Genomic DNA, 15,657 nt, shown 5'->3' with positions numbered 1-15,657 from the left:
TTGTATCATTCCTTTCCATCACAACCTCTAATTTATTTGTGAGGGACCCAAACATTAATATTCTCATGCTATAAAATGTGGTCCAGTGTCTGTATACTGATAGTTCTTTTAGCACTATAATTTGGAACTGTGCAGTAGATTGCAATCAATAATACACACTTAACGGCGCGTTTATCGCCTTGATTACGAATCGAGAACTTTTTGTTGATATTATTGTGATGATTGATGATTGCACATCAGATCTCCTTTCTTTTCTTTTGGGTGTAGGCCATGACATTTGGGATTGGGATTCCATTGGCATGGTTAGGTTCTTGGGGAAGGTCTCTGTTCACTAACTATAATGTAGATAGCACACAGCTTTCTGTCCTCATTCCATTGTCCTCACAATTGTAGGGGACCCTTGAAAGCTCAAAAGCTTCTGATAGAAAAAGCCAAGTTGGAGAGAAACCAGTTTGGTTGATGATTTGGTGGATTAGGCTTTGTTTGTTTCCTGATCAAACCATGTGGTTAAGTAGTCCTAACAAAATGTTCTATCCAGAGGGATTAATTTAATCTGGATTGTTTGCCTTAAACTATTCTAAGATGATTAATCTAGTATCTACACTAACATGATGAGGCAAGAGCCCTATACTACCTAAGATGTAGACTATTGCTTCAAATATTTTTGGTTTTGCATATATATATATAAGATGTAATTTTTATATCTTTTGTCAGAAAAATATAAGATGAGCAAAGATAACCTAAACAATCTTGCAAAGGAGAGAGAAGAAATAGGGTTGACTTTGGTTCTGCCTGAAGGCAGCATCATTAATTGCTACAAAGAAACCAGGAGACAGGAATTAGGTTCTTATGGATGAGCAAAAATTTGTGTTTTGACTTTGAAACAGGAAATTTTGGGGGTTTGTGATATACCTGATTGAGAATGTTTGTGTTCTTCAATTATATATGTGGTTGAGATATAACTCACTTTGATTTAGCAATAATTTGGTCTGAGGATTAATGAGGAAACATCTCAAGAGCAAAAGCCCAACTCATGGAACCAAAGAACCAACAAGCCTCAGAAGAAACTATTGACAATATTTAATAGCCAAGTGAAGTACAAGCAGATCTCATTGCAGAATAGAAATTTCAAATATAAGAAGTATAAAACTACTGATTTTATTTACCATTTTATACAACAAGTTGTCTCATCTAATTACCAGAGAGACTGCTTTCTCAAGGAAAGAAAGAAGCATAAAACCTGTTCTATTTCATTCTGAACAGGTTCTGCTTGAAGCTTGTTTGTTTAGGAGTACAGAACAGCTCTATCCATCCATATGAATGATGCACCGGAGGCTCTCACCTTTGAGCATGTAGTCGAAGGCCTTGTTGATCTCAGAGAAAGGCACACTATGTGTGATGAACTTCTCCAATTCCAGCTCCTGCCATATTATGGATGGATTACATTCGTATCGCATTCCTAACATGTAGCTGAACTTTGTTCTGAATTCATTTACCTTGGCCATATACTTCTCGACGACTGCAGGGATATCGGAGCGTGGTTTGTAGTTTCCATAGAAGGTTCCTTTTAGAGTCCTTTCAACCAGGAAGTTCACAGGGTGTGTCTTGAACACAGCATCTTTATGAGGCACCCCAACAAGTACAGCAACACCCCAACCCTGATGTTGAAGATCAAATTTTCAGGATATGAGAATGCGGCAGCGCAAACTATATGTAGAAGTTCCGAAAAGCAAGTCTGTGGAGCAAGAAAATACATCATGGACACATTCAAATGCAGATATCATGGCACTTGTGCTGCCAGAACATTCAATGCTGCGATCGACTCCACCGTTGGTCATTTCAGCAAGCACCTGTAATAGATTTAATTGTCAGTGATCAAAATGATGCATGTACTTGAATCATTAACAATTCTATTAGTATCATGATTGAAAGCATTCATCATCAAATAAGCAGTCGTTAGTATTTTATAGCCCTCTTCCATAGATTATTGGCTTTGGAGGAGACAGAGAGGGCACCTATACCATGCTTAGCTTTCTTGCTACTAGAATAAGGAAACACCAACAAATAAATCGATAAATGTATGCTTGGCCTGATAAGGTGTTAAGATTCTACTTCCAAAGTGAGGTTTCCTATCTTATTGTCCATCTTTGGTATTTTGGCTCCGATATGTCTATGCGCCTCTGCCTCTGCCTTTCTTTATGTGTGAATAGATACTTCCCTAGAGTTCTTATCCTGACAACATAGAAGAGTTTAATTGCTTCGATTGATGCTACTATAAATTTTTAACGTAAAACTTCTACAATTTCTTCATTTTTTTTCCATTTTTCAATAATATTATCAAGAAATCATAATGGAAATTGTTCTTTCTAATAATGGTTTATTATTGTGCTTCTTTTCTTATTGAGTTGCATGCATTCTGACAATCTTGCTGATGAGATCATTCTTGGTGATGACATGGTGACTAGTTTTATGTAAAATGACATAAACGTAAGGGTTTTGCATAATGATGTCAGGGATGACAAAACAGAATCTAATATATGAATCGGAGTATGAAACCAGAAACAAACCTCTTGAACTGGTCTGTCATAGTCTGCTGGATTCACAAACTCGGTCACACCAAACTTCATAGCTGGTGGCAAAATATAACAGAGAGATTGAAACCAATAAGGATGTCAAAAGCATAAAAATTATACAGTAAGTTGAGCAAAACAGATGACCCCTTAACTAATATAGTGAAGAAAATTATGCACATGATCTAATAGAAGTTACTTATTCTCACCTTCCTCAAATCTCTTAGGATTAATATCAACACCAATTATTCTTGATGCCCCTGAGGCCCTTGCCCCTTCAGCTGCCTAATTGTGCGAAATTATATTTCAGAAGTTTGCAAGATAGAACAAAATTTTCACAAGAAGATGGTGTCTAAAAGATATCGGCAGTTCTCCATGGATTGACAGGATCTGAGGAAGAACTCACTGCAAGGCCTACAGCTCCAAGGCCAAAAACAGCCACAGTTGAACCCTTAGGTGGTTTTGCAACATTCACAGCAGCACCATAACCTACAAAAGAATCAACAAATTCAACATCACAAAGTGTTGATCCTGATCAATCTTGCCATATATATATGAAGTTCATAGCAGCCTATGTTACTCACCTGTTGAAATGCCACAGCTGATGACACAAACTTTGTCGAGAGGAGCCAAAGGGTTGATCTTGGCAACACAGCCGACATGGACGACGGTGTACTCGCTGAAAGTAGATGTTCCTAAGAAATGGTAAATAGGCTTTCCATTTATGGAGAACCTTGATTGCCCATCACTTATCATCACTCCTCTGTCAGTGTTTATCCTGAGCAGATCACACATATTGCTCTCTTGGGACTTACAGTGAGCACATTCTTTGCATTCACCCATGAAGATAGGGAGAACATGATCTCCTGGGGAAAGATCAGTCACACCTTCTCCAACACTCTCAACAACTCTAAAAACACAAACAACAAACATGAAATAACCTCAGAGACCAGTTTTGTACCAGAGAGAAGCCAGATATGACATGATCAGAGTTCTTTTGGAAACTTGACCACAAAATGCAACTTTTTGCCACAAAACCGGATTTCCAAGAAGTATGAGATGGTGGTGTCAGCAGTTTAACATGTACATATTAATGGAACAAATCCTTGAAGTATGAGATGCATTAATTAGTAGGGAATTGAAGGGCCTAAACCAACCATAATAAACTAAGCCTTAGAATGAATGACATAAAATGAGATGTTGTCTATGTGGATTACGTATCTGAGGCAAGGGAATCAATACCCTCCAGCTTCATGGCCAAAGATCCTGGGAAACACAGGAGTCTGGCCCTGCAAAGCACAAAACGAGCAACTCATTTAGAGTACTTCCAAACAATCCATTTGCAGTAACATGGCTCTTGTGACAGTACCTTAGCTTCCCAGAAGTAGACATCAGTGTGGCAAAGGGAAGTGTAGAGGATCTTCAACCGTACCTCCATGGCCTTCGGAGGTGCCACCTCGACCTCTTCCATCACCAATGGCTTCCCTGCCTCCCAAGCCACCGCAGCTGACCCAGTGAGTTAGCATCAACCACAGTCAATTATTGCACCAAGAAGTAATCCTCATCATGCAAAGTGTAATCTTGTAGGAAAAGAAGAACACATATATGTAATGATAACACGAGATCATAATACAGACCTCTGCATTTTATGACCTGACCAGCTGTGCTGGACATCTCTTCCACTATTGTTCTTCAGTCTTTTAGCTTCTGCAACTAAAGAGGGAGAGAACAGCATCGAGTAACGCAGCTATATATAGCCAACAAAAGAGAGAGAGTGTGTGTGTGTGTGTGAAGTGCTAAATTTGCTTCTCTAAGAAGGGAAATTTGTACAGGTAAATAAGATGTGGAGGATGGAGAAGAAAATTGGATTAAACGTGTCCATCATCATCCTCTCACAATCACAAGATGAACAGCTAACATACGAATTGAGTATAAGATTCTTAGCTTAACATTGATAGAAGATAAGATTCTCCTAATTTGTTTAAATAGGAGAGGAACATGTTAATGTATTGAAGCATTTTTCATTTCTTTGATAAAGCTTCTTCACTTCTTCAATAAAATTTTTCAGTAATTATTTTTATCTTCTATTATTTTCATCATGGTATCAGAGCAGTGAGAAAAACGAAGTTTCGCTCTTGCCTTTGGTCAGCGACTAACGTCGTTGAGAAAAGCGAAGCTTCGCTCTTGTCTTCGGCCAGCGACCAACGTCGCTGCAGCCACATTCCTAAGAGTCTCCACGGCCAATTCTCATCTTCCTCACCGCGGCAGCCTTTGTTGCCTTCGCTGATCTGCCAACAGTCGGTGAACTTAAGGAGAACGAAGGGCGGACCTAAGGAGAACGAAGGGAACGCATGTGCCCTCACAGCAACAGCAATTGCAACAGTAGCAATGATCTGCTCTTGCCCTATTCATGAAGTCTCTCGCTTGTAAACCATTCTTTACATCGATCCAAGATTGATATCCTTATCAGGAGCATGATAGAAGATAATATTTCCTAAAATCATTTATTCTGGAAATCTTTTCTCTTAATTTATATAAATAGGAGAGGGAACATGTTAATGTATTGAAGCATTTTTCATTTTTTCGATAAAACTTCTTCACTTTTTTAATAAAGATTTTTTTGTTCTTATCTTCTATTCTTTTCATTAAACATAGTATATGTGTTGAAAACTGTTTACAACGTACATAAACGGATAAACTGATCGGATTGGAAGAATCTTGAATTAGATTCTTAGTCGATTCGGTTTACTAATTAGACTGTTTCAGTTCCCAAAAAGCTTGAAATCTATTTGCTACCAAAGATATTTATATTTGTCAGAACATTCAAAATATTCTTTTGGATGTCTAAATCCACACATCAATTTCCTTCATAATTGTTGTCTTTTGTGCTCTCTTTATGCATCTTTGTCAACAGAAGAGTTTGATTCTTCTACCGAAAGGATAACTCAAACCGAGTCATGAACAGACAGCAGTGTGGCAATTGATGCACTGATTCGTTGGATCTCACAACAGAGAACAGTGCATGAGCTGCGAGTTTTCTTCATCCGGTAAGAGATTGATTGTGATGTGATGCGTGAAGAATCGGATTATCGCATGCGTAGCTCCACTAGAGCCAGAAGAGGTATCAATCCCACCTACAGCTACTTTTGTCGGATCATCATCATCATCATCATCATCTTAAACTTCTCATCCATGAGTGTGATGCTCCTCTTCGATGAGTGGTTTCATTTCATCACCTGCAGATTTTTCGATGTTTAAGTCATAGATTTCTTGCGACGAAGGATAGTGTGAGGTAGGAGAATGAAAGAGACATCCTATTTATGATTGGAGTCTATAATCGCTTATGTGTTTGGTGCATCCATAAAAGATACGATTCTTCGTCATTGCAATAGTAGACTTATTGTTGCAGTTTGTTCATCTTATATTATTTTTTAAATCTACTAAAATTCTTTGAAATCAAATTATTTGGCATGTCATATGTTATAATATTTTTTTTAAAGAGTTTTTACTTTTTTATTGTCTATGAAATCAGTCCTAAATCAAGACCGAACTAAAATCCTAAAAAAAAATTTGTATCATTTATATAACCAACCCAATCACTATTAATATAGGAATACAACTTAAAATTTTTTACTTGTTCATAACGAATATCTTAATTGAGACTTTATTTGATATATCTATGAACTCACTTAATTGCTCTAAATTGATGTTTGCTAGGGCTATACATAAATTTGATAAGCAAACTAACTACAAATATAATATCCAACCATGCGTGAGATAAATTAGCCCTTCAATTAAACTTCTATACTGTTTTTCATGTATTTTTTAAACTTTATCATATAACATAAATTTATTATTTATATTTATTGGAGTATTCACTAACTTGCAAGTTGTTATACGAAACATTTTTAATAAATCTTTACTATATTTTTCTTAACATAATTTTTTATTTATATCTTGAACAATTTTTATTCCCATAAAATAATATAAAAGTCATAAATCAGTCATTTCAAATTTAGACATCATATCTTTCTTAAATTTAATAAATATACCTAATGAATTTTTAGTATAAATCATATTATCCATGTACAAATGGATAATAAGAATTTTCATACCTTGGCTTATATATATAAAGTTGGCTTACTTAAAATTTTAAGAAAATATGTGAAAATATGTGAAATTTGTTTATTTCAAGTCATATAATACTTTATCTAATTTATACGCTTTATCTTTTAGTCTTTTGATCTCGATGTTTATTTCAAGTCATATAATGCTTTATCTAATTTATACACTTTATCTTTTAGTCCTTTAATTTCAAATCCTTCATACTGCTTTACATAAATCTTTTCTTACAATTTTCGTTCAAGAAGACTGGTTTAACATCAAATTGATAAACTTGTTATTTTTTTAGGCTACCAATGCTAATACTATTCTAATTATATCAGTTCTAGCAATTAAAAAAAATTTCTAATTTTGTTAACAATAAAGAAATTTTTTTAAACAAATGTAGCACATATTTATATTAGATTAATTATAACCTAACAATTCTTCTCATCCTCATCTATATATCTTAATTTAAATTCTTATCTTTTATTACATCTAATCTAACTACTTCAATTAATCATATAAGATAAAGGTCTCTCTCACTCTCGTTCTCTCATCAATCTTGAGCTGCAACTACTGACCATTAAGTTGTTAGATTTGGTGAATTCATACGCAATTTATCTGCAAAATCCAACTATTTTGTTGGCCCATTCAAACAGCATACATAAATAATATCACACAAACTCTCTTCCACTTTACCAAAAATTTCCGAGGCATGTGTTTGGGTAGGTGATGACCAAAAGCATCATCTCGGACGAGTTTCTTGGAGTAGTGGTAAGCAGCATGTCCACATCCCCACTGATTTCTCGGAGAAGGGATTAAAGTAGAAGAAAGATCACACCATTGCACAACATCGACGACGACAATAATTATCAGCTGTTTATTATCCTCAAAGTTGGCCACTTGCTACGAGTACTTGGCCCGAGACGAGATTAACACAGGAGCTACTACGCCTATGAAGAGAGGAAAGATGAAGGTGGAAGATCTAATAAATCAAATTGGTTGAGTCCTCACAAGCTTTCATTCCTACAGCAAAAGATGTTTAAGACAGTACATCTCTTGAGATGAAGAATGGTGATAGATAGGAGGGTGAAAGAGACGAAGGATAGTGTTGCCACTGTTGTCAAAATGGTTGTCATCGTCCATCAATCATGACTCAGGCAGACAAAACAAAGCAAGCATGACTAAGGCAGTGACCTCATTTGCTGGGGAGGGAACAGACCAATACATAGGTGCCAGGATGGAGAGAAATCAGCTAAACCAAAGAAGGGATAAGAGATGGCTAACTCCGACTCCACTGGTGGTGAGGGGGACGGGTATCGGTCTCATATCCATGGAGACCACGAGAGGAACACGGAGTGGAGGTTCGGCTCTCCTCCCAACTACGATCTCGTGAACAAGCTCTTCGAAGAAGGCCGAACGAAGGTGATGACCTCTCTCCCAGCAGAAGATGATGCGATGATGTTAACTCTCTCTCTCTTTCTCTCACGCACAGGTATGGGAAGCCGGGTCCTTGGAAGAGAGAGTGCAGCACATGGTGAAGACATGGGAGATGGAGATGTTCCACAAGAGACGATTCCAAGACTACAAAACCGTGAATCCGGATAACTACACCTTCAGCCTCAATGGTGAACACGAACGCCATCTCACTAAATCCATCTCATCGTTCGGATTCTACTTCTCGAAGCATGTATAACATGGTTTGGTGATCTGATGACGAAAGGGCGAAGACCGATAACGCTAGAACAGAAGCGGAAGTTGGGAGGCGGCTACAACTCGCTGCTGCAGACGTCGCTGCCGCAAGGCCTGCGCGTGTACGACCCGTCGAGGGAGACGATGGAGTCATCTCACGCCGCCTTCACCACGGCGTTTCCTCGTGGGTTCGCTTTGGAGGTCGTCCATGTCTACAGCGGCCCGCCGGGGATCGTGTACAAGTTCCGGCACTGGGGCTTCATGGAGGGGCCTTTCCAAGGCCATGCACCGACGGGGGAGATGGTGGAGCTCTATGGGATGGCAATATTTCAAGTACTGATCGATCACTTCACCTCTACGTATAAGTTTCATCGTCTGAGACAAAGATTGTTGTGTTGTTAGGTCGATGAGGACATGAAGATCGAGAAGGTGGAGTTCTTCTACGATCGTGGTGAGCTACTCGGTGGCCTCCTCAAGGGTGCGAAGATGGAGGACGCAGGACTGCCTGCTTCGAGCTGCCCATTCTTGAAGAATGTTTAGAATGCACACGGATAAGTATCAGAGATTATGATGCTGTCAGTCATGCTATAAGAATATAATGTCTGCATAAGAATGCAGAGATCATGCTATAAGAATATAATGAGAATAAAAACAAGAAATCCTCACTTGCGACAAAAATGAATCATCAGCAGCACAGAGTATACAATTAAGCTTCTCGACAACAGCTCAAACAGTGGTGACAAAGAAGTTCTGGTTCAAGAAAAAGATGCATTACACAGTGAAATTTCATAGAGTCTCTGATAAGTGCCAATTTTAGACTAACCTATGTAGGTAGAATTGCTTTGGAGATATGCCAGCTTGATCAAGCACGAATCAACAGGCAATGGAACTACAGGCAGCATCGAGGCCTGAATATAATACAGACGTCGAGATCACTATGTTATGTCTTTCCGCAAATATAACCAACGGAAACATGGATTTCAAGAGCTTTCCTGCCACTGTCATCAGAGGAAACATGAATCTAAAGATAAGCCTCTTACCGACCTTTGTTTGTGACCAGCCATTCCATCAGACGTACTTGCCTCTGTATTTTGGTTTTGAATCTCTGTCAAACTTGTTGGACTTGGCACCCAAAGCTTCCTGAGAGTCTGCCGGACTGAATACTGCAGAGTGAAGATTACCATCTTCTAACCATTTGAGATGGTTCTCCTTGAACTCCAAGTGCCTTTTCTGAGCCGATTCTCTGATTTCTTCAGTATAAGCACCTGTCTTCACCATGGTCAACAAATAACGGCTATACCGTAGGCTAAGTATCTGCTCACAGGACGCGATCAAGGTGAAGCAAGGATGCTCAGGAAACTGTGCATTAGTCAAACCATCCTCCCTTACTACAGGGAAGAAGAACACGAGCCTCCCACCCATCACCAGCAACTTTGCAGAAAGGTCGAGAAGATCGTGCATGCACTCTGCTAAACTGTACGGAGCAGTTGATGGTATGTGGTCAAGCCTTTTCTCCTCTGGAACAGTGTACGGACCAACTGTGCCTCTCAGCAATTTCCGGCCACCAGATTTCCGACCTCCAGCACGGACTCCATAAGGTGGGTCACATATTATAGCATCGAATACCTTAAAAAGAGATAAGATACTTGAATTAGTATACTGTCATTTATCGATATTATAGATGAAACATCAAACTGAAAGTTCTATTAATCAGGAAACATGATGGACGGTTCAGTGCCTGAAGGCCCTGAACATCGGAATAAGCAACACCCAAGTACATCTCACCAGCTGAGCAGTAAATCACACTGAATTGTTGCAACGATATTAGTCGATGGTTCACGATATCAATTGTACTAAGAACTCCGAAATATTAGGAGCCATATTTTTTCTGAAGTTAATAGACTTGAGAAATTGAACATGCAGTATTTTCTAAGTTGTGTACATGGTTAAACATACTGATTGGGAAGTCTTGGACAATAATGATGATATCTCTAACATCTGGAATACTTGAGGCACAAAAGTTGCACCTAAACTACTATGATCTTGTTTCAACATTAGTAAAAATATTGGGATATAATTATGACACTGTACCTCAAAAATTTTCATGAAAACAAGATGCCTATGCATGTACATAGTTGACCTAGAATCCTATTACCTCAAATCGATTACGGGCTGTCCAAATCAAAGATTAACTATGTTAAGCATGATCTATGATGCTAGAAACATTTAGAAATTTGTGTGTCCTTCAAACCAACACAAAACTAATGTGTAAGAAGAATCACAGATGAAAAGCTGATCTAAGACTAATTTTATTAGCAATGAAGATAAAGTGTACCTTGATTCAAATATTGTTCAACGATGCATAAAAAATTTCAACTAAATTTGATACTTTTATGATATTGATCAAATCAAAATATATTGTCATTAAAACTGCTTGTTTTTTCATCCATTTGATCTGTAAATTATAATATTTTGAAAATTTAAATTTTAGGATCAGGGATTATATTCAATGGAGCTGACTTCAATATAGAGCTTCCATAATTGATTTTGAGGTAATAGGATTGACACCATGAATCTTTCTAATAGGATTTTGACTCCCTCTATACGTAGATGTATACACACAATTAGTGACTAATGCTGCCCCAAAAATAGGAAACAATCATTAGTATTGCAGAATTCTTTTGACATATATATAGCATCTATCCAGAATACAGTTCACATCTATATGTACTTATGTGTTATCTAATAAAAAATAATAGAAAGTAATTTATGTTGTATAAGAAATCCAGGACTAAATTAAACATAGATAATAATAGTTCATTAGTGTTTGAATATAGGTAAAACCAACAGTTGCTATATCAATCAAAATGTCAAGCACAAGAAGCACCTCTTTTAGACCTGAGCGCCAAGGGGGCATGTTATTGTCTGCTCTCAACAAAGAAATTGGCATTGGCAGATTATACTGCAAAGACAATAAAAAAAGATAGACTTAATAATACTAGAAATTTCAAAGCACAAAAAAGACTGTTAATATTATATGCCAGTAGTGAAAAATCAGGAACAGAAGCTTTCTTATACTGAACTTGTGAGGCTTGTGCATTTTGGACAGTGTTGGCAAGCCCATTTCATTTAAGTTACTGATTATAAGGTTGAGTGGGTTTGGCAGTTGAGGTGGCAGTCATGGGCTAACAAAGTGGCATTTAAATATCATTTATGTACTATGTAAAGAGTCAAGTCAAATTAACAAAATCTTTTACTTGCTGAGACTTTTGCATTTAGTTTCCAAAATGTTTTGGGCTTTCATAACAAGCTTCTCTATACTTCATGTGCAGAAATTAGCCCATAATTTTATAACCATAATGCATATTGTTCTTAGTGTTCATTAATGCTAACAAAAGATCAAGAAATTTTGCAACGATTGGACTCAAGGAACTAAAGACTCATTTAAGCATCATTTTTTATCTTGCCTTTTAAAGCACAAAAACAAAGACGTAAAAGTAGAACAAGACCAATCTGGTAAATATAATGCCTTTTTTTCAGAAAAGCATTTGCATGGTTTCTGATATTCTTAAAGCTAAATTTTTATGCTTCCAAAAATGTCCATGAGCTGGATAAGCCTTCATCTCAACAGGATAATTATGTATGTAGCTACACTACTTATTTCCTCCAACTCCCATTAAATTTCCCTTTCTCCATCAAATTTGTTACTGTTTTTAAACTATTAGAAGCAATAAGAGAGAAAGTTTTTCTTTTCCGTTGGCTTATAACATTAAAAAAACACCATCTCAATAAAATGCCCTTAAAATCTAATTGAAATTTTGCAGAAGTGAACTAGGAACATGAACTTTCAACAAGAAAATGGTAAGAAAGAGTACACAATGTGCAACCTATTTCTGAAGTTGCTCTATTGTATAAGATGCATTGACAGCTTATGGAAACACCAAAAATTAGGTCAGGGATGACAACAAATTCTAAAAGAAGAGGAAACTGTACAAAATGGTGACATATCTATTAAGTATTGCCAGGGTTTTGAAGAGATCAGAGAGTTAAGAACAAGAAACCATAAATACTCTATCAAGTGAACAACCATATCAAATCTCCTTTTAACAATTATACATAAAAACCCTGCAAAATATAACAAATGTTCAATAAAGTCACCACTTCCTTGAAAACTCCGAGAACATGTATGATGAGAAACCAGATACCTGTTCAAAATTGCTCCAGACATTACAATTTGGTCCACGCCCATCACGTACTACTCTTATATCAATATCTGCACCCTGGAAATGTTTTATCAGAATCTTCAAGAAATATTATGAATTGTAGGATTCTTAATTATGAGCAGAAGTAGGACTTTGTCCAAACAAGACGGACCATTGTCATCGCTCCAAAATGTGCAGCAGCAACCAGTATGCTCCCAGTTCCAACAAATGGGTCATAAACAAGTTTGCCTGGTTGTGCAAGGCCTTGATTAGCCATAAGAAAGGCCATTTCAGCATCCATAGCTGTAGGACCTAGGTACCTGCGACTTTTCAGCTGGTAAGTAGGCAACAGCTTCCTATCTGCAGCTCCAACCTCACGGCCAAAGAAAATTGTCCTCTGAACAACGGGAGGAAGGCCATTGTTTGATCCATAATCATCAGTTTCTATGAGCCAGAACCTGTGCTCAGGTTTCCGAAGATCAACTCGTCCCTGGAAGGTACATGTCAAACTCAGAAGCAGAAGTAATAGAGAATTCAATTTCAACCAACAACAGAAGGGTCATTAGCCTCATTTAATGAAGGAATTCACATTCAACTAGGAAAAACTCTCTATTAGCACAGCGCAATTAAATTTGTAGCCAAATTAGTTTCAAAATCTGGGGTTGTAAACCACCTAAAGGCTTCTTTAAAGTCTCCTTTCTTTTAAATTTTCAACAATTAAAGTGTTTATCTTTTTGTTGGAAGAAGCAGCTCTGTATAGACATTTGAAAGGCCTTTCTCCTTTTTGAACAAGAGAAGCCCTTAGTTAGAATGGCTAATCATAACACTTTTAACCAAATTGACAGGAAGTTATACTATTCCATAATAAAAGCCACAGCACTAACCATGAATGGTATATAGTTGAGTCCTTGAATTCGTTCATTCTGTTCCTGAAAGCTGATCACCTTGCCAAAGCTATCAACAGTGATCCGGAATGTGCTGTCTGATGTCAAGTATGGCAGTTTCCTTTCATCTGGAAATTCTTTTATGGCCTTTTCCAATTCCTCATAGCTACTTCCTTGCCCCCAAAGTTCATAAAAACCCTTGACAAGTATACCTGTACATTTTAATCAAGCAACTTTGTCAGATTCCACATCTATATTTTCTTTGAACAAAATGTTGAACAAATGTTTCAGATTTTCTTCTGATAATTAAGCAAATAATTTCCAATAACATGATACATTTAGGCGGTCTTCGGGTGTTCCAGATAAATAAGTTATTCCCCTAAAGGTCCCACTGAAACATTAGATTTGGTCCAACCAAACTAGATCCAGCTTATATAAGCAAGCCTTTAGAGGTTATTTGCATACAAGCATATGACATCTCCAATATTTACATAGTAACACTCATATTATTCACAGTTGCTTTAGATCATAAAATTCAAATTTACATGTCTTTTGAAAGGGTATCTGAGAACAGTAAAGAGATGTGTTCATAAACTTCACTAATTAATAACGTATGTTTCTTGATGATTTAATCCCTTTCTTCATTCCTTGAGCAATGCACTCCAAAAGTTAAAAACATAAATTTGTCCTAATTTCACTGAGATTAGACCTTACATAATTTCAATTTCAACTCCAATAATTATAAGAAAAAATTAGGGTATGCAGCACAATTGTTAATCCTTCTGTGGTGTCTACCATGTCTTCACTTAAAAAAGGTAAAGATTTGCAGTTTATAAAAGCAATTGGCCAGTGATGCCGATTCCAAGGATCCTCATGCAAATGATTTTTCCTCAGCCTTAACATGGTTAACTTAAAGGCATTATACATAAATTCGAGTCCAAGGACATGCTTAGACATGTCTAAATAAGATCGAATTGCAATCTCTAAATTATAGAAGGATGATCCTTCAACTTATCCCAGCTGGTAAGTTTGATAAACTAATAGATAACCATGATACTTCAGATTATTTATAAAGGGAAGACCAACCAGTCAGTCCTTTCTAACCAATGTTACCTTACCTAGTTCAACCAAGAAGAGAATACAACTCTTCTGATTCTAACTATTTACATAACCATTCACCATCAAGTAAAAGAACAATACTACTGCATAAAACGATCTAAATGCCAACGCTCTTAAAATGAAATACTAGATAAGCAACCTGAAAACCCATACAAAACCTGGATAATATAAACAATCACTCAAATCCTTAAAACAAATGAAGCATACAGTAGGCTCTTCTTACCTTTGTATATTCACCAAACTACAACATAATGCTAAGTCGAATGGAAAAAACACATAATGCTATCAACCAAACTACGACAGAGAGAAAAACACATAATGCTAAGTCGAGGGAAAAAAAGGACAAGATCATCTAAACCACAAAAAGGTTTGGTGAAAATAGTGACTCGTTTTCTTTCTCATTGTAAGAAAGATTATATGAATTCGACGAGATAAAGATATGGCATTAACAAGAAACAAATATCCCAAAAACCAACAAGCTCGTCCAAAATCAAATTTCGCCTACAACACAGATCAAACAGATGCGTTCATCTCGCCTTTAAGCTCCACCGAAGTCGCATATATTCATGGATCCATGCACATCAACTATCTAGAACTAAAGCAAACATGATACAACCCCAGGGTCTGCAAGCATCAAAGCTCCTGCCGAATTCCATAGAGTAGGCCAAATCAATCAAAAACTGCACCATGGACAAGAGAAATGCGAGAGCCTTACTACGGTTGGCGATGTTTCTGGCAATCTCCTCAGACGGAAGGGAGACGAAATGGAAGGGAGAGTCTATGTGGTGGTTCTCCGGAAGCTTCCATTCCAAGGAGCGCGTCGAAGGGGACTCCTCTCCGCCGCTGTCGCCTCCGAAGGCCCCAGAGAGCTCGGCGAGGGATTCGACCTCCGGCCTCCTGTAGTCCAAGAGCCTGTGGTAGAAGACGCAGAGAAACCACATCTCTTTCTACCCTTCTCCTCCGAAGCCTCTTCTCATTCGTTTGGGGGCGCGAGCGGCGGCGAAGACAATTAACTTCCTTGTGTCAAACCCTTCGAGGAGTCGAGTGGGCGACGGAGAATGAAGGGTGTAGGGTGTCCCGCGATCA

At 37.5% G+C, this 15,657-nt stretch overlaps 3 protein-coding genes and 1 long non-coding RNA gene across 5 annotated transcripts; 2 read left to right on the top strand and 2 right to left on the bottom strand.

Annotated features, from left to right (window-relative positions):
* Nucleotides 1–1,057: 1,057 nt before the first annotated feature.
* LOC103997450 (alcohol dehydrogenase 3) lies at nucleotides 1,058–4,353 on the bottom strand. 2 transcript variants are annotated; one of them, XM_009418668.3, is made up of 10 exons: nucleotides 4,208–4,353; nucleotides 3,940–4,076; nucleotides 3,813–3,859; nucleotides 3,155–3,480; nucleotides 2,977–3,059; nucleotides 2,780–2,855; nucleotides 2,568–2,629; nucleotides 1,755–1,850; nucleotides 1,497–1,658; nucleotides 1,058–1,421 (listed from the first exon to the last, which is right to left on the bottom strand). In XM_009418668.3, the coding sequence occupies exons 1-10, from the start codon at nucleotides 4,242–4,244 to the stop codon at nucleotides 1,305–1,307; spliced, it is 1,143 nt and encodes a 380-aa protein (XP_009416943.1). In that variant the 5' UTR covers nucleotides 4,245–4,353; the 3' UTR covers nucleotides 1,058–1,304. The 2 variants fall into 2 exon arrangements, with proteins under 2 accessions (XP_009416943.1, XP_065024988.1); XM_065168916.1 differs by having other exon boundaries at nucleotides 3,940–4,055; nucleotides 4,208–4,299.
* Nucleotides 4,354–7,925: 3,572 nt separating this feature from the next.
* On the top strand, nucleotides 7,926–9,044 carry LOC135650091 (pathogen-related protein-like). The gene is made up of 4 exons (XM_065169215.1): nucleotides 7,926–8,099; nucleotides 8,170–8,302; nucleotides 8,398–8,699; nucleotides 8,769–9,044. The coding sequence occupies exons 1-4, from the start codon at nucleotides 7,953–7,955 to the stop codon at nucleotides 8,904–8,906; spliced, it is 720 nt and encodes a 239-aa protein (XP_065025287.1). The 5' UTR covers nucleotides 7,926–7,952; the 3' UTR covers nucleotides 8,907–9,044.
* LOC135650090 (uncharacterized) lies at nucleotides 9,007–15,613 on the bottom strand. Its single transcript, XM_065169214.1, has 6 exons — nucleotides 15,287–15,613; nucleotides 13,453–13,664; nucleotides 12,741–13,058; nucleotides 12,572–12,646; nucleotides 11,254–11,328; nucleotides 9,007–9,992 (listed from the first exon to the last, which is right to left on the bottom strand). The coding sequence occupies exons 1-6, from the start codon at nucleotides 15,510–15,512 to the stop codon at nucleotides 9,435–9,437; spliced, it is 1,464 nt and encodes a 487-aa protein (XP_065025286.1). The 5' UTR covers nucleotides 15,513–15,613; the 3' UTR covers nucleotides 9,007–9,434.
* LOC135650092 (uncharacterized) lies at nucleotides 9,828–10,284 on the top strand. Its single transcript, XR_010501458.1, has 2 exons — nucleotides 9,828–9,964; nucleotides 10,081–10,284. It is a non-coding gene; the product is annotated as an uncharacterized LOC135650092 (long non-coding RNA).
* Nucleotides 15,614–15,657: the final 44 nt, after the last annotated feature.

Source organism: Musa acuminata, chromosome BXJ3-9, assembly GCF_036884655.1.
Source record: "Musa acuminata AAA Group cultivar baxijiao chromosome BXJ3-9, Cavendish_Baxijiao_AAA, whole genome shotgun sequence".
NCBI lineage: Eukaryota > Viridiplantae > Streptophyta > Magnoliopsida > Zingiberales > Musaceae > Musa > Musa acuminata.
The sequence above is the reverse complement of the archived record's forward strand: the minus strand, read 5'-3'. Positions and strand labels throughout refer to the sequence as shown.

Coding starts and splice junctions, on each gene's coding strand:
- LOC135650090 (XM_065169214.1), bottom strand. CDS start 15,512: ATGTGGTTTCTCTGCGTCTTCTACCACAGGCTCTTGGACTACAGGAGG. Junction 13,665..15,286: donor CAGAAACATCGCCAACCGTA/GTAAGGCTCTCG, acceptor TAAAATGTACAG/GTATACTTGTCAAGGGTTTT. Junction 11,329..12,571: donor TCTGGAGCAATTTTGAACAG/GTATCTGGTTTC, acceptor TTGTCTTTGCAG/TATAATCTGCCAATGCCAAT.
- LOC135650091 (XM_065169215.1), top strand. CDS start 7,953: ATGGCTAACTCCGACTCCACTGGTGGTGAGGGGGACGGGTATCGGTCT. Junction 8,303..8,397: donor CTACACCTTCAGCCTCAATG/GTGAACACGAAC, acceptor TGATGACGAAAG/GGCGAAGACCGATAACGCTA. Junction 8,700..8,768: donor ATGGGATGGCAATATTTCAA/GTACTGATCGAT, acceptor TTGTGTTGTTAG/GTCGATGAGGACATGAAGAT.
- LOC103997450 (XM_009418668.3), bottom strand. CDS start 4,244: ATGTCCAGCACAGCTGGTCAGGTCATAAAATGCAGAG. Junction 4,077..4,207: donor TCAGGTCATAAAATGCAGAG/GTCTGTATTATG, acceptor TCACTGGGTCAG/CTGCGGTGGCTTGGGAGGCA. Junction 3,060..3,154: donor CAGCTGTGGCATTTCAACAG/GTGAGTAACATA, acceptor ATTCTTTTGTAG/GTTATGGTGCTGCTGTGAAT.